General features: G+C 46.3%; 1 protein-coding gene across 1 annotated transcript; it reads right to left on the bottom strand.

Moving 5' to 3' along the window:
• Window positions 1–21977: 21977 nt before the first annotated feature.
• LOC136500621 (uncharacterized) lies at window positions 21978–23785 on the bottom strand. The gene has a single exon (XM_066496019.1). The coding sequence runs from the start codon at window positions 23489–23491 to the stop codon at window positions 22247–22249; it is 1245 nt and encodes a 414-aa protein (XP_066352116.1). The 5' UTR covers window positions 23492–23785; the 3' UTR covers window positions 21978–22246.
• Window positions 23786–23992: the final 207 nt, after the last annotated feature.

Here is a 23992-nt window from a genome sequence, read left to right as displayed (position 1 = left end):
CGTGTAGATTGCTATGCTATAGGACAATGGTAGAAGTCGAGTGTTTGCCTGTCACTCGCGAGAGATAGGAAATATATTATTGTATTATTATCACATGGAATATATAAATAGTGAAGGAAAAATAGAGACCAGGCAGGGATATGTTTGGGTATTGGTGGGTGTAAGAGGTTGTGTCCTGCGGCCAACGGGACACAGCTTGGTTACACTATTTTCCCTGTTTGTATCGATTAAAGACCGACCGTTGCAATGGACGCTAGGTAAATCACAGATTTGTTATCCCGGGCACATACTTAGGTATGGGCGCTGGGGAGACTTATTACTCTTTTGTCTTGGGTTTCGGCTCTTTCTAAACCGACTTTCATGGTGGTTTTTGGGTGGAGGTCCTTACACCACTCTGAGTCCGAGACTCAGGAACGGGGGCTTGGAGTCCAAGTTTGGACGGAGACCTGGACCCTGTGATAGGAGGATAGTGGGTTGGTCCTGCTTGTGCCTGGGGTACAAGCGGGGCGTGTGTTTCGGGGTACCCAGCTAGGCTCATTGATTCACAGATCGCTGTCGTATCGGTACGACTTGTCTAAACTCTAGCACCGTAGTAAGAACTGAAAGATGAAAGATGGTAAAATGATTATGATTGTTTACCACCTGCTTGAAAGTACCATAGGTGCTTACATAGAATTGCTAGTTAATGAATTAATGATGATTGCTAATAAAATTGAATATAAGGACGCATGCTTATGAATGATTTCTGAAGAGGCAATAAACCCACAAGCCAGATAGCCTTGCATATCCTTGGAGTCTTTTCTTTTCACCAGTAGAGTAAGTCTTGCTGAGTACAATTGAGTACTCAGGGTTTTATTTTCCTTTGTTATGGGTAACAGGCGGATGCTAGAGCTGACTCTTGTGTGTGGACTCCTCCTGGTGGGGTCAGAGAGGATTCCTTTAAGATGCAAGCATAGTTTTTTATTTATAACTCTCACAAAATATTTTTATAAATGGAAGTTTTATAATCTATTGTCATGGTTTATATACCAATGCTTCATCATGCCATGAATAGATACTTACTTCCGTTGTTATTCTGATCACATGTGTATGTTCCGCTGTTAAATTAAATTGTTCATAACTCTGATAACATGACTACATTCTGTTGTTATAACAAAAAATATTATACTCTGATATTGTATGAAAAGTGATGTAAGAAATGGTTAAGAATGATGTAAGCTTTATTCTCTCATTTGTAATCCTGATGGAAAATATGGATTTTCGAGTTCTCTCTTGGGGTGTGCTCGACGGAACCGCATAATTTGATGCCCTCCCTTGAGTACTTAGTGTCTAATGGAAGGCAAGTACTCCTAGGAGGCATTAGCTTAGGCGGTTCTGCCACAGAAGGAAAGGGGACCAGCGGAGCGGCAGCGGCGGCGGCGCTAGGGCGCGAGACGCAAAGGGCGAGTCGCGTGGCTGCGGCTGCATTTTCGTCGAAGCTGGAGGGGACGGGAATAGCAATGGCAGTAGGCTGATGCTTCAAGAAGTTATTCAAGTCATCAAGTGACTTTGATGGTAAGGTTGTTCTATACGTACTGCAAGTCGGTAGACTAGGCACTAAACATAGTGGTTCAGTAATAACTTGAGTCAATCATTCCGGCGTTACTGGGCATCCGGCATCGTATTTAGGCCCTGTTTGGTTTCTACAGGCGCTCCTAAAGTTCCTGTCACATCGAATGTTTAGACACATGCATGGAGTATTAAATATAGACTAATTACAAAACTAATTACACAACTTACGACTAATTTGTGAGATGAATCTTTTAAGCCTAATTAGTCCATGATTTGACAACATGGTGCTACAGTAACATGTGCTAATGACAGATTAATTAGGCTTAAAAATCGTCTCGCTTAATTAGGCTTAAAAATCGTCTCGCAAATTAGCCTCCATCTATGTAATTGGTTTTGTAATTAATCTATATTTAATGCTCTTTATTAGTATCTAAACATTCGACGCGACATGAATTTTATGAGCGACTAAAGAACCAAACACCCCCTTATTCTTGCAAAACAAGATGCCATGGCAAGGTAGACGCGTCTTTGATCGCTCGGTGAACCAATGGGGCATGACCAGAATTGGTCGCACCCAGTTGCTGTCAAAATTGAAGTGAAATTGACTGGGGGCAGGGAATTCTAACTAAACGTTTTTTTCTACGTCTCTATACAACTAAAACATTCATAACTATTCCGTCCACAGGTGCGACATCAAAGCCGCTCCATGCGATCAGATCAGGAAGGCAACGCGCACTCGCTCCATGCGATCAGCTCAATTCTTATAACAGCCGCAGCAAATTAGGAAGGCAAAAATCAATTCCCGTAACAATCGTGATCAATTTCCAGCAAATCAGGAAGGCAAAAATTAATTCCCGTAACAATCGTGATCAATTCCACGATCACCCCACGCCGCCAATTTTTTGAGGATGTTTATGAAACTAGAATACCTGCTTGATGCGACTAAATTATTTTAGCTATATCATGGGTCAACAAAAAAATTATGGATGCAGGGAATTTCTGTGCATTTTTTGTTGCATGGCTTCTTTGGCACTTTGTCATGTTGCAAGGCCTAACTATTTCGTTCTTTGCCGTGATTTTGTTAACATGCATTCAAGTCATTTTTACGAGATTTGATTACGAGATCCAGACTTTGTTGGTTGGCCGTTGTAGATTACTTTGATGGGTTGAGTAGCTCTTTGTACGGCACTTCTGCAACATGTTCCTTGTCAGTGGTGGCTTTCTTGCTAGCTGTGGCTGCAATTTTGCAGCTGAGATCATAAAATATGAGTAAAATATGTTTGTCAATTAGAACAAGAAAAGTTTTTATAACGTTACCGCTCACCATAATCACTGGACGTTACCGCTCCCCGCCCGCCCGCCTACAGCCACGAGCCCACAACCATACGTACTCCTCCACAAGTAGCGTTATCTCGTTTCGTGCCGAGGCACGCTAGCCAGCCAGCTGCCTGGGAGCCGTCTCCCCTCTCGTGATCCCGTCGCGGCGTCGCGTGGCTGATTGGTCCGTCCCGTTCCCCTCTCTGCAGATGACGCGAGAGCGGAAACCGCCGGCCCCAGCCGCTCAACGGCTCCAGCGAAGCGCGACGAAAAAGACGGCGCCGCGACCCTTCCGGTTCTGGTCCTCGGTCGCTCGCCGTGCCCGCCTCTCCCCGCAGACGCAACGCCACCAGCACGGGCGGGGCACGCGAAGCCGGCCGCGGTCCGCCTGGAGCTAGCTAGGGACTGTGCCTCACCTCCCGGACGCCCGAGGGCCAAGACAAGCAAGCCCTCCGCATACGCATCACTGTGTCAGCCAGCCGGGCAGCCGGTCAGCATTCGCTGAGTCGCTGTCGCTTCGCATCCTCGGACGGAAATCAGAAGCTAGCGACAAGCTGGAGAGCACGTCGCGACGAAGTTCGTTCGGAACCCGAGCAAACCGGACCTGCACCTTTCCCATCAGAGCCATTTCAGCCTTTCCAATCAGAGCAAGTCCCGAATGATGCGAGTATTGTTGTATTCCGTAGCTCTAGCTGCATTTCCGGCTAACCTTTTTTTTTTTCCAGGACGAAAGAAGAATTATATTAGATTATAGCTGAGTATATCATCACGTTACAAGCACACTGAAATATCCTACATATATTTAGAAATTGATCATCTAAATTGCACCCACGGTTTGTATAGCCCCAAATCTCAACTCCAAATCTGTACGACAATTCGTATGGATGACCACACAGACAAACACTCGGCAAAAGGCCCGAGAACAGATGTCCAACGAACGACCATCGAAGAATAAAGAAGCCGATCTAAAATTTATTTTCCCTAGTCCTTCATCGTGACCAAATCTAACCAAAACAAAACGGAGAAGAGAATGGAAAACATTATTCCATGGCGGCGACCACGACCTCACCCCGGCCTCGCTTCCGCCCGTCCGTTGTGAGCCCCACGGCCCACGCTGGGCCTGCTGCTCCACGGTGCCGGCCCACTCAAGCGCCTCCTCCACCTCCACGTCCCGCTCCCATCGCCTGCCGCCATGCGCGCGAGCGCGCCCGAGCAGCGTGGACCCGCGTCGTTCCATCTCCATGCCACCAACGCCCACGGGAGCGGCAGGCGCCCTTGAAAGCATCTAGGCCCCTAGTAGGGTTTCGGTGATTAATAACAATACAAGATTACTATGACTAACGTGTGTTTTGCAGATGCAATTAAGTTAGGTCATTGTAATGCAGATCAATTGGGCAATCGAGGTGGTCATGCCCCTACGATGGAAATCGTTTCAGTTTTCAAAGGATGGACGACAAGGTTAAGGATGAACTAGTTCTAAGTGTCGATTGGAGTTGAAGAGACACTTAGAGTAGTTTAGGACTTTGTTTTTCCTTTGGCCGTACTATTAAGGGGGGTATGGACGGGTAGCTTGACCTAGGCGAGTCTAGTGAGTTAGGTGTGGTGTACACATGTTAAAACTAGCGCTAGGTAGCTCCTACATATGCCTAAGATCTAATGGAGCAAACTTCATTCACGTATGATCGAGAGTTGAAAGTGAATGGAGGGTCAAATACTGATCGGACGCTGGCTTCGGTGTGACCGGACGCTGGCGCAGAGTCCGGTCAGTTCATTTGACTAAGGTGAAATCGTTCGGTGTGGCCGGACGCTGGAAGGTCAAGTGACCGGACGCTGAAAGCCAGCGTCCGGTCGTTTCCAGCAAGGTTCCAGAGAGGGTAAATCGTGACCGGACGCGTCCGGTCACACTATAAACCCTGGAGTTCGGGGTGTACTGACCGGAGCGTCCGGTCAACATGACCGGAGCGTCCGGTCACGCCGCAGAGGCACATAACGGTTCATTTTTCAGCCCATGTTATAAATATCACCTCCACTCGTGTGTGGGGGTACTTTTGCTTATTCCAACAGCTGAGAAACACCTTAGAGAGTGCCAAGAAGAGCAAGGTCCTGGTGAGGTGATTGAGATTTGAGAATCCAAAGAGAGCCCTCATTAGTGAAGATCAAGAGTAGCAAAGTGTGCATCCACCTTCTCATTAGGCTTGTCGTGGTCAAGTGAGAGTTCGTGCTTGTTACTCTTGGTGATCGCCATCACCTAGACGGCTTGGTGGTGATTGGGAGTTCGGTGATCACTCGGCGGAGCTTGTGGGTGACCCAACTCAAGTTGTGAGCGGTTGTGGGTGATTCACCGTGACGAAGTGTTGAAGAATCAACCCATAGAGAGCACTTGATCCTTGCGCGGATCAAGAGGGGGCTACACCCTTGCACGGGTGCTCGAACGAGGACTAGTGGGGAGTGGCGACTCTCCGATACGTCGGCAAAACGTCGCCGTGTTCCTTCCTCTCTATTTACTTTGAGTATTTACTTTGAGCAATTCATTTCATGTCTTTACATTCTTAGAATTACCATGCTAGAGTAGGATTGGAACTTAGGTTGCAAGCCTTTTATGCGGTAGAACAATTAGGAACACTTTTTAGGCACAAGGGGTGAGGAACCATCTTTAGAGGCCTTTGCAAAGATGTGTTCAATCGTGTGAGGAACCACAAAGACATCCATGCACTATGGTCGGACGTTTGTGCGCTCCATGAGGGAACTAAGAGTGAGCGTGAGGAACGCTATCATCTTGTCATGAAAAAGCTCAACTCTTTTGAAATGCTTCCTAAAGAATGTGCTAATAAAATGTATTCACGATTGAATGCTCTTGTAGAAGAAGTCAATAGGCTTGGACTCACTCAAATGCAACCATCCGATGTTGTAAGAAAGATCTTGAGTGTCCTCCCCATTGACAAATATGGGCATATTGTGACCGTGCTACATCAAGGTGATCTTTCCACCGCTACACCGACACAAATCTTGGGAAAGATCAATGCTCATGAGATTTATATGCACATCACACCTCAAGATGGCTCATCCTCTACAAAGAAGAAAAAAAAAGATTTAGCATTCAAGGCTAGCCAAGAGAAGAGCAAAGCAAGACTTGAGTATGAGAGCTCAAGTGAAGATGAAGTTGATGATGAAAGTCTTGCTCTCATGGTGAAAAAGACCGCCAAGATGCTAAAGAAGCACAACAAGAGTGGCATCAAGTTTGATGGCAAGAAGAATAAGTTCTTCACAAGCTCTAGAAGGAAGCCAATCTTCGAGATGGATTGCTACAATTGTGGAGAGCTTGGTCATCTAGCTCATCAATGCACAAAGCCCAAGAAAGACAAGTTCAAGAACAAGAACAAGGGCAAGAAAGATGACTCAAGCAATGAAGATGAAGATGAGAAGAAAAAAAACAAGCCATACAAGAAGAGAGATGGTAAGAAGAAGGACTTCCATAAGAAGAAGAAGAGTGGAAAGGCTTATATCGTCGGTGATTGGCTCACGGACATTGATTCATCTAGTGGATCATCCGATGATAAAAGTGACAATGAGAAGGTGGCCGCCATTGCTATTGACTCATCATCTTCTCCGCCACCACCACCATCATCCTCTACACACCTATGCCTTATGGCCAAGGGTGAACGCAAGGTATCACATGATGATGATAGTAGTGGTGATTATCATGCTCATAATGATGATAGTGATAGTGATAGTGATGATGAATATGAGTCACCTACTTATGATGATCTTGCTAAATTACTAAAGAAATACACTAAGATCATTATAAAGACTAGAGCTAAAAATGAAAAGCTTGAGATTAAGAATGGTTCTCTTTTAGCTAAATGTGAGATAGCCGAAAAGGCTAGTGTTGAGCTTAGAGAAGCAAATGATGCTATGTCATCCAAACTCAAGGAGCTCAAATCTTCTAAGAAAGAGCTTAAAGATAAACATGATAAACTTGAGTGGGTGCACAAAGAGCTCATCACTAGCCATAACAAGCTAAAAGATGAATACACTACTCTTAAGATTAATCATGATACCCTTGTTATTGCTCAAGAATTTTTACCCAATGAGCCATATGATGCAACTAATGATGTTGTTAAGATTGATATAGCTACATCATGTGATGATCTTATTGATGAGAGCATTGAGCAAGGATCTAGTGGCAAATGCAAGCAAGTGGTTGAGTGCAATGACTATGATGAGTATGTCAAGCTCAAGCATGACAATGAAAAGCTAAAAGAAGAAAACAAGAAACTCAAGGAAGAAAGAAACAAGGTTGCACTCAAGGAAGATAAAAGTAATGATGCACTCAAGGAAGAGAATAAGAAGCTCAAGTTGAAAAAAGAGCATCTCAAAATTGGATTGAGCAAATTCACTAGAGGCAAATATCTTCAAAGTGAGCTCCTAATGAACACCGTCATGAAGATGGATAGGAGTGGCATTGGGTATATGGCAAACAAAGAGAAGAAGGTTCAAGCTCAACAACAACAATCAAAGCCAAAGCCAAAGAGATGCTTTGAGTGTGGACAAGAAGGCCACTTTGCTCATGAGTGCCAAACTCCACCACCACAACCCTTGCCCAAACATGCTAGACCATTTGCTTTCAATGCTCACTACATGCTTAGAAAGGATTCTAGTGGAAAGATGAAAGTGATGTTCTTAGGTCCTCCCAACAAGAATAGGCCTAAGAAAATTTGGGTGGCAAATTCACTTGTTGAGAAGGTGAAGGGCCCTCAACAAGTTTGGGTTCCTAAATCTTAATCTCTTGTGTGTAGGTGAACTACAAGACCGGTGGAAGTCATTGGGTTATTGATAGTGGTTGCACACAACATATGACCGGTAATCCTCGTATGTTCACCTCACTTGATGAAGAAGTAGATGGGCAAGAAAGAATCACATTTGGAGATAACTCAAAGGGCAAGGTCAAAGGATTGGGCAAAGTGGCAATATCAAATGATCATTCCATCTCCAATGTGCTATATGTTGCTTCAATGAGTTTCAACTTGCTATCCGTTGGATAATTGTGTGATCTTGGCTTCCAATGCTTGTTTATCGAGAAGGAAGTTGTTGTATCCAAGAAAGATGATGATCATGTGATATTCAAAGGATTTAGATACAACAACCTATATCTAGTGGACTTCACCTCCGAAGATGCAAACTTGAAGACATGCCTATTCACCAAAACAATACTTGGGTGGCTATGGCATAGAAGACTTGCTCATGTTGGGATAAGCTCACTCAAGAAGCTTATGAAGAATGATTTGGTGAGAGGGTTGAAGGATGTGAAGTTTGAGAAGGACAAGCTTTATAGTGCATGTCAAGCCGGCAAGCAAGTTACAAATACCCATCCAACAAAAGCTTTCATGTCAACCGCAAGAGTGCTAGAACTCCTTCACATGGATTTATTTAGACCAACAACATACAAGAGTTTGGGAGGAAACCTTTATTGTCTTGTGATTGTGGATGATTATTCAAGGTATATATGGGTATTCTTTCTTCATGACAAATCCGAAGTTGCATCTTGCTTCAAGAAGTTTGCCAAGAGAGTACAAAATGAATTTGAAGTGAAGCTCAAGAAGATAAGAAGTGACAATGGGAAAGAGTTTGAGAACACAAACATAGAAGCTTATTGTGATAAAGTTGGAATCAAACATGAAGTCTCCGCAACATATACTCCTCAACAAAATGGTGTATTTGAGAGGAAGAACCAGACATTGATCACTCTTGCAAGAACAATGCTTGATGAGTACAACACCCCCGAAGCTCTATGGGCGGAAGCAATCAACACCACATGCTATGCATCAAACCGCCTATTCCTTCAAAAGTTCCTTAGCAAGACACCTTATGAGTTGCTCAATGAGAAGAAGCCGGACGTTTCCTTCTTTAGGGTGTTTGGTTACAAATGCTACATCTACAAGAAGCGGCAACAACTAGGAAAGTTCCAAAGACGTTGTGATATTGGTTTTCTTGTTGGTTACTCATCAAAGTCCAAAGCATATAGAGTATTTAATCATGCCACCGGCTTGGTTGAAGAAACATATGATGTGGAATTTGATGAAACTAATGGCTCCCAAGGAGCACATGAGAATCTTGATGATGTAGGTGATGAACCATTGAGGGAGGCTATGAAGAACATTCCGGTTGGAGACATCAAGCCTAAAGATGATGATGATGATGTACAAGTGATTGATCCACCCTCTTCATCAAGTGTGCCACAAGATAATGAAAAAGATGGGAGAGTAGAAAATGAAGATACTCATGTCTCCTATGAATAAATAATGGTACAAGCACAAGATGTTGATGCTCCACAACCTCCCCCTCAAGTGGTCAATAGAAGAAATACACCCCTACTTCAAGATCATCCATAAGATCTCATCATAGGGAGTCCATCAAAGGGTGTAATGACTCGATCTCAAAAACTTACTTCATTTATTGCTCATCATTCTTTTGTCTCTTGCTTTGAGCCTACTAAGGTAGAAGAAGCTCTTCAACATCTGGATTGGATAAATGCCATGCATGAAGAGTTGAACAACTTCACTCGTAATGAAGTTTAGACTCTTGAAGAGTGGCCAAAAGGTGCAAGAGTCATTGGAACAAAGTGAGTGTTCTGAAACAAGCAAGATGATCAAGGTGTTATTGTGAGGAACAAGGCAAGACTAGTTGCAAAGGGGTTCTCTCAAGTTAAAGTGTTGGATTTTGGAGAGACCTTTGCCCCGGTTGCAAGATTAGAAGCCATCCGTATCCTCCTTGCATATGCATCACATCATGAAATAAAACTTTATCAAATGGATGTGAAAAGTGCATTTTTAAATGGCTTTATAAATGAACTAGTCTATGTTGATCAACCTCCCAGGTTTGAAGACCCTAGATATCCTAATCATTTTTATAGATTGTCCAAGGCATTATATGGGCTTAAGCAAGCCCCAAGAGCTTGGTATGAGCGCCTTTGGGACTTCCTCATTGAGAAGGGCTTCATCATTGGGAAGGTCGACACCACACTATTCACCAAGAAGCTTGATGGACATATCTTCATTTGTCAAGTGTATGTTGATGATATTATCTTTGGATCATCAAATGAAGATTCATGCAAAGAATTTGGTGAATTGATATCAAAGGAGTTCAAGATGTCAATGATTGGAGAGCTTACATTCTTTCTTGGTTTTCAAGTCAAGCAAATGAGAGAAGGGATTTTCATCTCTCAAGAGAAATACACTAATGATCTTCTCAAGAGATTCAAGATGGATGAATGTAAGTCAATCAAGACACCAATGCCAACCAATGGACATCTCGACCTAGATGAGGGAGGTAACCCAGTTGATCAAACTCTATACCGCTCTATGATTGGTAGCTTGTCGTATTTGACCGCATCTAGGCCCGACATCATGTTTAGTGTGTGTATGTGTGCTAGGTTTCAAGCTAATCATAAGGAAACTCGTTTAATTACCGTAAAAAGAATCCTTAGGTATCTTAAGCACACATCAAGCATTGGCCTTTGGTATCCCAAAGGAGCTAGATTTGAATTAATTGGCTATTCCAATTCGGATTATGCCGGATGCAAAGTTGATAGAAAAAGCACATCCGGAGGGTGCCATTTGCTTGGTAGATCACTTGTGTCTTGGTCCTCCAAGAAATAAAATAGTGTGGCTTTATCCACCGCCGAAGCGGAATACATTGCCACGGGTGCTTGTTATGCACAAATACTTTATATGAAACAAACTTTGCTAGACTATAGTGTAGTTCTAGATAAAATACCTCTTTTGTGCGATAATGAAAGTGCGGTAAAACTTGCAAATAATCCGGTTCAACACTCTCGCACCAAGCACATAGATATCCGTCATCAGTTTCTTAGAGATCATATTGCTAAAAATGATATATCACTAGAAGGTGTAAGGACCGAGGATCAATTGGTGGATATCTTCACTAAACCTCTAGATGAGGCAACATTTTGTGGATTACGGAATGAACTCAATGTGCTTGATTTTAGCAACTTCACTAAAAATTGAGCTTGTGTTGTCCCTTGCATTGCATTGTAATATACAACATGTTTAATGCTTTATAATGCATATAGGGCTTGTCTAACATGGTTAAGATAACCGCCGAAAAGCGTGTGAAGAAGCTTAACCTTGGATCAAACTTGACAAGCAACTAGATTTACTTTCAAGTATTGCATTGCATATGCATGAATGTTGTTTTGTCGTTTATCTTAAGTCGCCCTCTTATTGCCTATTTTCTTAAAAAGAATTATAGCCTAAGGCAAAATATTTTGAAAAACTTGAGGGTTTAAGAGAGGTCACTCACATCAGTCCCAATTGGTGTTTATTTAGATCTTATTGGAGTTGGGACTTGATTGGGAACAGGCAGTACGAAGGACTTTGAAGATATGCTGAAGAAGGAGTGACCGGATGCTACACCGGACTCTGGTGTCCAGCATCCGATCAGTTCATAGGAGGTGAACTTGCTACCGAAGGAGTGACCGTACGCTGAAACAATGTTTTTCTAGCGTCGGTCAGAAGGAGCTTCAGCGTTTGGTCGATGATGAAGACGTCAAGGCTAGGTGACTGGACTCTGGCTGCGTTCGGTCGGTGTCCACCGGACGCGTCCGGTCACAATTCTAGAGGTTTTGGACCTCTCTGGAATCAATCGAACGCTGGGTGGTAGCGTTCGGTCGCTACCACCAGAGCGTCCGATCAGTAGTTTTTGTGCGGCTTCCGAACTCTTTTTTCGGTTTCCTTCTTTATCTCATGGGGGGCCACCTTATAAGCCAATCTTCATTGGGGCTTTGACCTAATCTGCCCGCCACCGCACCACAAGCCCTCCCATGCTCCAGCTCCGCCGCGCCTGCCCTAGCTCCATGCCACCGCATCACCGCCTCCCATGCCCGTGCGCCAAGCCACCGCCTCCAGTGCTCGCCGCCGCCGCAAGCCCGTGCACCACCGCTCCTTGCGTCACTTGCCTGTGTGCCGCCACTTCCCCTGCTCTAGCGCTGCCCAGCTACCTCGCGCGCCACCGCTGCTCACCCATGCGCCGCCGTCGCTCGCCAGTGCTCTATCGTCGCCCGCAACGTCAGTGCCGCCGTGCCCCAGGCCAGCAGTCGAGCCCTACATTGGAGCCTTGCTGGTTACCACAATTGCCAGTGTCGCCGATCCACCACTGCAACCCTAACCCTAGATTCGGTGGTTCCCCGCGTATCGCTTATCTTTTCATCGGATCGCCGGTTCGTCAGGTAGCATGTCCCATGTCTCAATTTCGTATCTAAATTGCTTGCTTCTTAGGATTTCGCATCTATTAGATACATTATATTTATTGTATATCCTATCTATTCCATCGTGCAGCGAGTCAGTGCCGTTTTAGATCGTGTGGTAGTTGATAGTTTAACTCGGAGCCAAGCTCGCGAGTAAGGATCGAGGCCAAGCCTCAAAAGTGTCAGCGGTAGTTGATCTTCGATAGAGGCAGTTGTTTCTTTGTCAGCGGCAGTTTTTCCTCAGATCTTTCAAATGGCTTGGACGAAGAACGTCGAAGATGGTCCAGGAGATAAGGATCCGAGGTGTCTGCCTCGCCAGTCTGCAGATCCTAAAGGCAAGGCGATGTAGAAGCTAGCAACCCGGAAGCGCAAATATCCAGATGCAGAGACAGCGAGGGCCGCCGCAGTTGTAGAGGCCGCAGAGCGTGCCAAGAGAGGAGGAGCTCATAGTGGAGTTGTTATTGCAGATCATCTATCACCAGAGGCGCAGGGTAGACTTCAGCGTATTGATCATCTTCATGGTAGTCCACCTGTGACTGTCATGATGCAAGGATGATGTCTTCCCATTGTGGAGCCTCAACCTCAGGGGGAGTCACAGCAGAAGCCACAGCAGCAGCCCCCACCAGCAGAGCCGACAGAGCAGACTCAGGAGGGCCAGCAGGCCGAGGAGATAGAGTAGGCACCTCAGCCACAGCCTCGCCGCTCTAGTCATACCCGTGCCCCAGTAACACCGAGGGCTAGCACACAGCGGAGGGGTTCTCATCCACCGCCCAGACCACAGGGTCCGCCTCTAGTGACCCATCTTGACTTGCAAGCCGCCACGGCCAAGTAGGTTCAACATATGAGATTTGTTGATTTTGAGGTATGGTTTCCACCGAGGAGGGATGAGAGAGCTTTAGAGGGCTTCTACACTCCACTGTAGGAGGATTTCTACAATGCCTATCTCAATAGTGGGGCAGTTTTTAGATCTCAGAGGGTGTGCCACATTAACTCTATAGTTGCAGCAGCTGGAGAGCACATTCGCCCCTACCTTACATATCTGCCGGGGCTATCAGGTTTGATTGGTCGGACCAGATTATATGTTCCATCTTGGGTTCGGTAGTTCTATGCTTCCCTCTGGATTGACCCGCAGCATAGATACATTCACTTCGCATTCAGAGGAAGAGACTACTGCCTGATGAGCCAGAGGGTCAGGGAGATACTGAGGCTTCAGGAACAGCCAGTCAGACTTTACGAGGTGTGCTATGGCTAAACAGCACCCCTTAGACGCCCTCATGGTGGCAATGTGCCCCCTACGGACTTGGTTCGCCACTGTTTCACTGAGCCCTTTGGAGAGGGATCATGCAGGAACCCCAGTGACCTAAATCCCACTGCTCGTATACTTGAGGCTGTTATGAGGAGGACACTGCTTCCCAGGATAGGATACAGAGAGGGCTTAACATGTATACAGCTTTGGCTTATCAACTCTCTGATGCAGCAGACAATTTTTGATATTTGGGATCTTCTTCTATCAGAGATGGAGGATACTATAGCTGAGGGCTTCAGAGATCGCAGGTAGTTGCCCTATGCTCACTGGATCACCTGGCTTATCCATAGAGCAGTCACAGTGAGGCCACCAAAGATGCTTGCAGAGTATAGTGGTGCTACGACTGAGTTCCCTGCCTATAACATGACACAGATGATCAGGCACAGTACACCTACAGCACCCAGTCAGCCGTGTCGACATCCTGAGGTGCTAGAGTCTGCAACCTAGCAGGATGATATCATCAGAGGCATTGCAGCTATAGAGGAGGAGGACCTTGCTCAATAGGAGGGGATGGTCGTGAGCGACCCCAGTGATAGTTCTGATGATGACTATCAGCCCATCCCTCGAATGCCTCCTCAGCGACATGACCATGAGGCCGGTAGTTCTAGCTCAGTGCCACCTGCCCCGCAGATAGACCCTGCTCTCCTTGCTATACTTGAGCGGATGAGGCAGGACCAGGCACGATAGGCTCAGGAACAGCTGCTATATTTGCTCAGTTCTAGACTCGGCAGGATGAGTTCTAGCACCAGCAGCAGTAGATCCAGCAGCAGCAGCTAGCTATACATCAGCAGACGCAGGCTCTACAGCAGCAGCAGCAGGCCATGCATCAGTAGTAGATCCTCATGCAGAAGCAGCTCCTTGGATTTATGCAGCATGTTGTGACTGCTATTGGGGCTCCACCATCACAGCCTTCGCCCTAGCTTGGTCAGACTGCCACTACCTCGATGACTCCAGCATTACAGCCTAGTGGGCTTTAGAGTCAGGGGTAGCCACCAACACAGTTTGCTTCTCCTATAGAGCAGGAGTCCCAGTATTTTGCTATGTCACTGTCAGCTCCACAGTTCACACCACTTCAGACGGGCTTTACACCAGATGAGACGCCCTCGCTGCTAGTGCCAGAGACCACAATGTCCAAGAGCCTTGGTGCTTCCTTTAGTGAGTTGACAGGGATGCCTACTCCTCCATATCTACATGTCCTAGGTCCCTCTACTGTTGCACCAGTCACCGGGACTACAGAGACGCTCCCTTCCTCAGTGGCATCATCAGAGCCTACTATCGTCCTACCAGCTGAGTCTACAATAGCTCCAGTTCCTGATCTGACCCAGACTACTACAACACATATTACAGCTACAGAGGGTCAGACTGATCAGAGCTTCGGATCAGATGATGATGCCAACCAGTTTCAGCTTGCTCCTCGTACTTCAGCGTTCGGCTCGTCCGCTGCAGCCCCACCGACCGACCCTTAGATTTTGGTGTTTGACGCCAAAGGGGGAGAGGGATCGAGTATGATAGATTTAGGGGGAGCAGCGTATTTAGGGGGAGCTTAGTTATCGTATTAGCTTATATATTATATTTGGAGTTTTTATGTGTGATACACTATTATGCATTCATCGTGTGTTTACTTTCATGCATTGAACTATATATATGTGATAGTGATATCTACGTGATCGTGATATATGATAAGTGTGCTCTCTACATTGAATTATTTATATGTCATATCACTTGTGTTATGCTCATTTGCCTTTGCTTCCCCGTTTTACTCCGATGCAAATGAGCTTTATTACTTGTACTCATGCTTATTTCATATCTTTTGAGTACATCATATTGGCTTGGTTCATATAAGCTTGACTAACACCTTTGTTCTTATTGACAAAAGCTTATATGATCCAAGCATGTTAAAAACCTCAACTCTTTCACATACTCGAGGTGGTATTGTCATCAATCACCAAAAGGGGGGAGATTGAAAGCATCTAGGCCCCTAGTACGGTTTCAATGATTAATAACAATACAAGATTACTATGACTAACGTGTGTTTTGCAGATGCAATTAAGTTAGGTCATGGTAATGGAGATCAATTGGGCAATCGAGGTGGTCATGCCCCTACGATGGAAATCGTTTCGGTTTTCAAAGGATGGACGACAAGGATAAGGATAAACTAGTTCTAAGTGTCGATTGGAGTTGAAGAGACACTTAGAGTAGTTTAGGACTTTGTTTTTCCTTTGGCCGTACTATTAAGGGGGGTATGGATGGGTAGCTTGACCTAGACGAGTCTAGTGAGTTAGGTGTGGTGCACACTTGTTAAAACTAGCGCTAGGTAGCTCCTACATATGCCTAAGATCCAATGGAGCAAACTTCATTCACGTATGATCGAGAGTTGGAAGTGAATGGAGGGTCAAATACTAACCGGACGCTGGCTTCGGTGTGACCAAACGCTGGCGCAGAGTCCGGTCAGTTCATTTGACTGAGGTGAAATCATTCGGTGTGACCGGACGCTGGAAGGTCAAGTGACCGGACGCTGAAAGCCAGTGTCCGATCGTTTCCAGTAAGGTTCTAGAGAGGGTAAATCATGACCGGACGCGTCCGGTCAGTGCTGACAGGACGCTGGCAGCGTCCGGTCACACTGTAAACCCTAGAGTTTGGGGTGTACTGACTAGAGCGTCCGGTCAACATGACCGAAGCGTCCGGTCACCCCGCAGAGGCACATAACGGTTCGTTTTTCAGCCCATGTTATAAATACCACCTCCACTCGTGTGTGGGGGTACTTTTGCTCATTCCAACAGCTAAGAAACACCTTAGAGAGTGCCAAGAAGAGCAAGGTCCTAGTGAGGTGATTGAGATTTGAGAATCCAAAGAGAGCCCTCATTAGTGAAGATCAAGAGTAGCAAAGTGTGCATCCACCTTCTCATTAGGCTTGTCGTGGTCAAGTGAGAGTGCGTGCTTGTTACTCTTGGTGATCGCCATCACCTAGATGGCTTGGTGGTGATTGGGAGTTCGGTGATCACCCAGCGGAGCTTGTGGGTGACCCAACTCAAGTTGTGAGCGGTTGTGGGTGATTCACCGCGACGGAGTGTCAAAGAATCAACCCATAGAGAGCACTTGATCCTTGCGCGGATCAAGGGGGAGCTACACCCTTGCGCGAGTGCTCCAACGAGGATTAGTGGGGAGTGGCGACTCTCCGATACCTCGGCAAAATATCGTCGTGTTTCTTCCTCTCTATTTACTTTGAGCATTTACTTTGAGCAATTCATTTCATGTCTTTATATTCTTAGAATTACCATGCTAGAGTAGGATTGGAACTTAGGTTGTAAGTCTTTTGTGCGGTAGAACAATTAGGAACACTTTCTAGGCACAAGGGGTAATTGGGCTAACCATAGGATTTAATTATTGTGAAGAAATTTAGAATTAGCCTAATTCACCCCCCCCCCTCTTGGGCATCTTGATCCTTTTAGCCCTCTCTGCCCCTGCGCACCGCCTCCATCGGTTGTCGGCCGGTTTCCCCTGCCCGTGCTCTGTTTTGAGGAGGGAGAGAAGGTGAGATAGTGTGAATAGAAACTAATACAGGGCTCTTATTGCAAAATACATGACTAATGTTAATAGTATTAAATAGTGTCTAGAGTACCACGGGTTAATTTAAGGAAAGTATAGGGGCCTCTTCGCAAATGTGTCATCGCCACCTTGCCCTAACCGTGTGGGCCGGCTTGCTGGGCTGCGGCCTGCCTGCCTCTAGGGCCGTCCGCGCTGCCTGCCCCTAGGCCTGGTGCGGCGCGCCCCGCTGGGCCAGCCTGTTGCGTCGCTCGCCCTGCGCCTCCACGGCCGCGGCCTGCTCGGCGCCCCGCTTGGGCCAGCCTTGTGCCGCCTGTGCCTGGGTCGTGTGCGCGCGCCATGCACCTGGGCCGCTCATCTGCGTGGGCCGATTTGGTGGCCGCGGGCCCTTTTAGTTTTCTAAAGCAGTTGTTAATTTAGTTTTGGAAGTAAACTTTTAAAATCAATATAAATTTGTGTAGTTATCTAAAAATTATGAAACCAATTTTGTTAAGTTCCTAAAATCATGATCTATCTATTAGCATGATTGGTTCATCTAGTTTTAAAATGTTTCCAGGGTTGCTCTAATTATTTTAAAATGTTTAATATTGTTAAAAGGTGAACTTGTGGGAATTTTTGTGAGAAAATGGTGATAGTGTTGACTCTAAAAAATTTACAGTAAATTCCTAATATTATTAGCTGCTCACTGTGATTTTTGTAGCTCTAGAATAATTAAATTTCTAGATAGATAATGATGCCTTATTTCGAATAAAGATTAAATCGATAGAATAGAATAAAGAAACACCTTGGAATTGTATAACTAAAACACTTGTTGGAAAATGACACCTTTCTCGACAATGTTGATACGTAGATTAGTACGTTAGTCATTAGAGCTATCTTGTTAGTTCGTAGTATGTACTATGTTTTAAGAGTTGTTGTTGTCTGGTTAATTAACTGTTGCATCATCTCTGCATTGCATTGCATATCATAATAGGAATGATGGTGGATCGATGATATCAAACGGAGTAGCTGAAAAGATGGTGCCAGGGATCAGGACATAAAGATGGAATACTAACTTTTGGTTATATTTTACCCAGGCAAGCCCCGGTGCATAACCTCTACTTTTCTGCACTTTAAATTATATTTGTGCATTAAGTTTTAAGGAGTTGAATAAAACCCGCTTGCATATATATATCTTTATCCTATGAGTCTTACTAGTATGACAGGATCGTATAGATTGCTATGCTACAGGACTCCGGTAGAAGTCGAGTGATTGCCTGTCACTCGCGAGAGATAGGAAATATGTTACTATATTATTATCACATGGAATATATAAATGATGAAGAAAAAATAGAGACCGGGCAGGGAAATAGTTTGGGTATTGGTGGGTGTAAGAGGTTGTGTCCTGTGGCCAATGGGACATAGCTTGGTTACACTGTTTTCCCTGTCTGTATCGGTTAAGGACCGGCTGTTGCAATGGACACTAGGTAAGTCACAGATTTATTATCCCGTGCACCTACTTGGGTATGGGCGCAGAGAAGACTTGTTACTCTCTTGTCATGGGTTTCGGCTCTTTCTGAACCGACTTTCATGGTGGTTTTTGGGTGGAGGTCCTTGCACCGCTCTGAGTCCGGGACTCAGGAGCGGAGGCTTGGAGTCCAAGTTTGGATGGGGACCTGGATCCCGTGATAGGATGGTAGTGGGTTGGTCCTGCTTGTGCCTAGGGTATAAGCAGGGCATGTGTTTTCGGGTACCCAGCTGGGCTCATTGATTCATGAATCGCTGTCGTATCGGTACGACTTGTCTAAACTCTAGCACCGTAGTAAGAACTGAAAGATGAAAGATGGTAAAATGATTATGATTGCATACCACCTGCTTGAAAGTAGCATAAGTGCTTACATAGAATTGCTAGTTAATGAATTGATGATGATTGCTAATAAAATTGAATATAAGGATGCACGCTTAGTAATGCTTTCTGAAGAGGCAATAAACCCACAAGCTAGATAGCCTTGTATATCCTTGGAGTCTTTTCTTTTCTCCTATAGGGTAAGTCTTGCTGAGTACAATTGAGTACTCAGGGTTTTATTTCCCCCTGTTGCAGGTAACAGGCGGATGCTAGAGCTGACTCTTGTGTGTGGACTCCTCCTGGTGGGCTCAGAGAGGATTCCTTTACGCTGCGATCATAGTTTTTTATTTATAACTCTCACCAAATGTTTTTATAAATGGAAGTTTTATAATCTGTTGTCATGGTTTATATACCAATGCTTCATCATGCCATGAATAGATACTTCCGTTGTTATTCTGATCACATGTGTATGTTCCGCTGTTAAATTAAATTATTCATAACTCTGATAACATGACTACATTCCGTTGTTATAACAATAAGTATTATACTCTGATATTGCATGAAAAGTGATGTAAGAAATGGCTAAGAATGATGTAAATTTTATTCTCTCATTTGTGATCCTGATGGAAAATGTGGATTTTTGGGTTCTCCCTTGGGGTGTGCTCGACGGAACCACGTAATTTGATGCCCTCCCTTGAGTACTTAGTGTCTAATGAAAGGCAAGTACTCCTGAGAGGCATTAGCTTAGGCGGTTCTGCCACAGAAGGGAGGGGGACCAGCGGCGGCGGCGCTAGGGCGCGAGACGCAAAGGGCGAGCCGCGTGGCTGCATTTTCATCGAAGCTGGAGGGGACGGGAATAGCAATGGCAGCAGGCTGATGCTTCATGAAGTTATTCTAGTCATCAAGTGACTTTGATGGTAAGGTTGTTCTATACGTACTGCAAGTCAGTAGACTAGGCACTAAACATAGTGGTTCAGTAATAACTTAGTCAATCATTCCGGTGTTACTGGGCATCCGGCATCGTATTAGGCCATGCTTGGTTTCTACATGCGCTCCTAAAGTTCCTATCACATCGAATATTTAGACACATGCATGGAGTATTAAATATAGACTAATTACAAAACTAATTACACAACTTACGACTAATTTGTGAGACAAATCTTTTAAGCCTAATTAGTCCATGATTTGACAACATGATGCTACAGTAAACATGTGCTAATGACAGATTAATTAGGCTTAAAAATCGTCTCATAAATTAGCCTCCATCTATGTAATTGGTTTTGTAATTAATCTATATTTAATGCTCTTTATTAGTATCTAAACATTCGATGTGACATGAATTTTAGGAGCGACCAAAGAACCAAACACCCCCTTATTCCTGCAAAACAAGATGCCATGGCATGGTAGACGCGTCTTTGATCGCTCGGTGAACCAATGGGGCATGACCAGAATTGGTCGCACCTAGTTGCTGTTAAAATTGAAGTGAAATTGAGTGGGGGCTGGGAATTCTGACTAAACAACGTTTTTTTCTACGTCTTTATACAACTAAAATATTTATAACTATTCCGTCCACAGGTGCGACACCAAAGCCGCTCCATGCGATCAGATTAGGAAGGCAACGCGCACTCGCTCCATGCGATCAGCTTAATCCTCATAACAGCCGCAGCAAATCAGGAAGGCAAAAATCAATTCCCGTAACAATCGTGATCAATTTCTAGCAAATCAGGAAGGCAAAAATCAATTCCCGTAACAATCGTGATCAATTCCACGATCACCCCACGCCGCCAATTTTCTGAGGATGTTTATGAAACTATAATACCTGCTTGATGCGACTAAATCATTTTAGCTATATCACGGGTCGACAAAAAATTGTGGATGCAGGGAATTTCTATGCATTTTTTGTTGTATGGCTTCTTTGGCACTTTGTCATGTTGCAAGACCTAACTATTTCGTTCTTTGTCATGATTTTGTTAACATGCATTCAAGTCATTTTCACGAGATTTGATTACGAGATCCTGACTTTGTTGGTTGGCCGTTGTAGATTACTTTGATGGGTTGAGTAGCTCTTTGTACGGCACTTCTACAACATGTTCCCTGTCAGTGGTGGCTTTCTTGCCAGCCGTGGCTGCAATTTTGCAGCTGAGATCATAAAATATAAGTAAAACATGTTTGCCAATTGGAATAAGAAGAGTTTTTAGGATGTTATCACTCACCACAATCACTGGATGTTACCACTCCTGCCATTACATATTGATAGAGCATCGACGTACCAATACGAAGTGGAAGATGAATAAAATAATGTAAAGGATAGATCAATATTGTCCTTTGTATGAGATGAATTTCTTGTAATAGTATCTTCTCTAACTTTACTAGAATATAATTTAGAAAAGCTACATTGAGAGTGCTGCCTTTTTATTGGGTATTGGCTTATAGATTTTTTTACTGGTTATGGTATAGAAAAGATGAGTATATATTTTCAATGGTTTAAGGTGTTTTCTTAAGGCGATGGATGGTTCCCTTATGGAGACTGTTGAAGAAAAGCTGAGAAATCTGGTGAAATGCTGCAGTCACATAAAGACATAACACTCACAGGCTAATAAGCATGATTAAACTTAAAATTACTGTCATATTATTTTGTTCCCGCTAGTAATAAGTAATGTACTAGATAGCTCTGTCGTTCACTTAAAAGGACGGAGTCCGTAAAACTAGTGAGCAATCGTCCAGGTTGCAAGCCCTGCCATCCGAATTTCCGAACTGCACATTGCTTTGAGTGGCACTCAGCAACCAAAAAAAAAAAACCATTGATCAACTGAACTGAAGAGCGTGTTCCTGTGAATGTGAACGTCACGATCGTAACCACCGGTCTTCAGGATCTAACACCTATGATTAATGTCTATACAATTAGTAGAACGACCGCTGCAGCAACAGCTAATTGATTGACGGATAGATTCGCTTTTGAGCAGGTGACACAAGAGATACGAAGAACAAGATACTGAAGTGGTCGACGTTGATCGGCTGATTGCTACGGTGGACTGATTCCAAGTTGCTCAAAATATCCTGAGCCATTGCCCTAGATGCTAGGCAAATAGATTTGCTGTTGGGTTCATTTCATCCATTAATGCTAATCCATGGAGGAAAATTGGCCCCGTTTACTTTGCTGAAAAGCTCACTGATTTGTTACGAGAGAAAAGCACCTTTCTTTTATTGAAATAGTACGACTCATAAGCCAAATGAAAACCGGGCCATTGTTAGTCTAGTAATGAAAAAAAAATCGACACTAATTGCTTATTACACTTAGCAATGCCCTGCTACTGTAATCAAGCTCAATTCAACCCCTCAAAGACTCTAACTGCACAAGAACACTGCAACCTACAACAATCCAGAGAAAATTTACCATCACCGCCAATGGATCGGAATCCGAACTATGCCGCAGTCGCCGGTGTTAGATCTTCCAGGCGTAGATCAGCAGCGAGAAGCCGTTGCTGCGCTGCATCTCGGCCTCCTCGGGGCTGGCCCAGTCCATCACCGTGGAGCCACTGGCCCACGACGCCGTCGAGGATGCCACGGACGCCGACGACGACGAGCTCTCCTTGGCCAGCCTCCGCCCCCTGCCCTTCCTCCTCTCGCCGTTGCTGCCCGTCTCGCTCCAGTCCCGTTGCCCCCACCGCGCGAGGTAGCCTCCTCCCCAGACGCCCGTGCTCCTCCTCGCGGTCGCGGCCTTGTCGGGGGAGGGATCCTTCCCCAAATCCGCCTCGCGCTCCTCGCCGCCGCCGCTGGCGAGATCGAACCGGAAGACGACCACAGCGTGGGCGTGGGCGTGCGTCGAGGCGTCCGCGGGGGGCGGCTCGCGCGGGGGGAAGAGCCAGTTGTGGAGGTCCCAGGAGACCTGGACGCCGTCGCCGCCCCCGAGGTCGACCCGCTCGCTGCCGCGGAACTTCCAGCGCAGGCGCCGGACGTGGAGCACTCGCTCGCCGTCGACGGAGACCGACATGCCGACGTCAGCCCGGTCCTTCTCCTTCTCCCTGCCGGCGGCGGCGGCCCTGTCCCTGCCACGGCCGCGGGCCACGAGATCCATGGAGATCTCCCGCTCCTTGCCCTGGACGGTCACCCAGGTGGTGTGGCTGCGGCCTCGGCCGGCGCCCGCGTCGCGCAGCGAGACGTGCTCCCGCCGGGAGAGGAGGACCGGGCACGGGCCGGATGGGCGCCGGGCCCGGGTCCTCCGGTAGGCCGCATCGGGCAGGTCCCCGGCCGCGAGGACCATCTCGCCGTCGACGACGATGGCGACGAAGAAGCCCGAGGAGGGCTCGGGGGACCCGGAGCCCGGGAAGCGCGCGCGCGAGAGGTCCCACGCCAGGTCGACGAGGCGGTCGCCGGCGCGGAACCGCCTGGACCCGCGCCGGCGCCAGAGGAGCCACGGGCGGACGCGGAAGGCGAGGGTCTCCTCCTCGTCCGCGTCGTCGTCGAGGTAGCCCGCTCCGGACGCCGAGGAGGAGTTGCCGGGCGTGGGCGGGGGCGACAGGCGGAGCACGGCGCGGAGGGAGAGGCCGAGCGAGGTGCGGGACCAGGAGAGCGCGACGAGGCCGAGGTGGGTCTCGTAGACGGAGGTCGCCAGGCTGGGCCCCGCCGCGCCCGCGCCCGAGGACGGCGCCGCGGCGCCGCGGAAGCAGGCGGCGATCGGGCTGGGCATCGCGGGCGCGCGGCCGCCGCGGTGCCGGCGTGGCTGGCGCGTCGGATGCTACCAGGCGAGACGAGAGCGAGACGCCACCGCGTCTGCGATAGTCGATTGGAATGATGCGAGCGCTGTGCGCCTGTGTTGCAGTGCGAATCCAATGCGTCGTCGCCGTGTGGGGCGCGGTGAAGTGAAGCACAGCTGCACAGGGGGTTGTTGCGTTCCGCAAGTGGTGGGCTGGGTTTGCCGGCTTGCCGCGGCACGGTTCGCCTCGGCAAAATATTAGTAGGCGCGTCTCCATTTGGACTTTGTTACCGGCCGACGTCCTCATACGAATTTTGTCGATTTCCTTAGGGATTGAGGAAAAGGAAATGGACATTCACGTTAGATAATAGGAATCGGTTCCACTGATCATGAACGATTTGGCTGATACTTCTTTCCCTTTTTACATTTGGTATTAACTTCATTCTAAATCAGACATTTCTATGTTTAGCTATCAATTTTGAAAATTTCATGTAA

This window comes from Miscanthus floridulus, chromosome 13, assembly GCF_019320115.1.
Source record: "Miscanthus floridulus cultivar M001 chromosome 13, ASM1932011v1, whole genome shotgun sequence".
NCBI lineage: Eukaryota > Viridiplantae > Streptophyta > Magnoliopsida > Poales > Poaceae > Miscanthus > Miscanthus floridulus.
This window is presented reverse-complemented; position numbering and strand designations above follow the sequence as displayed.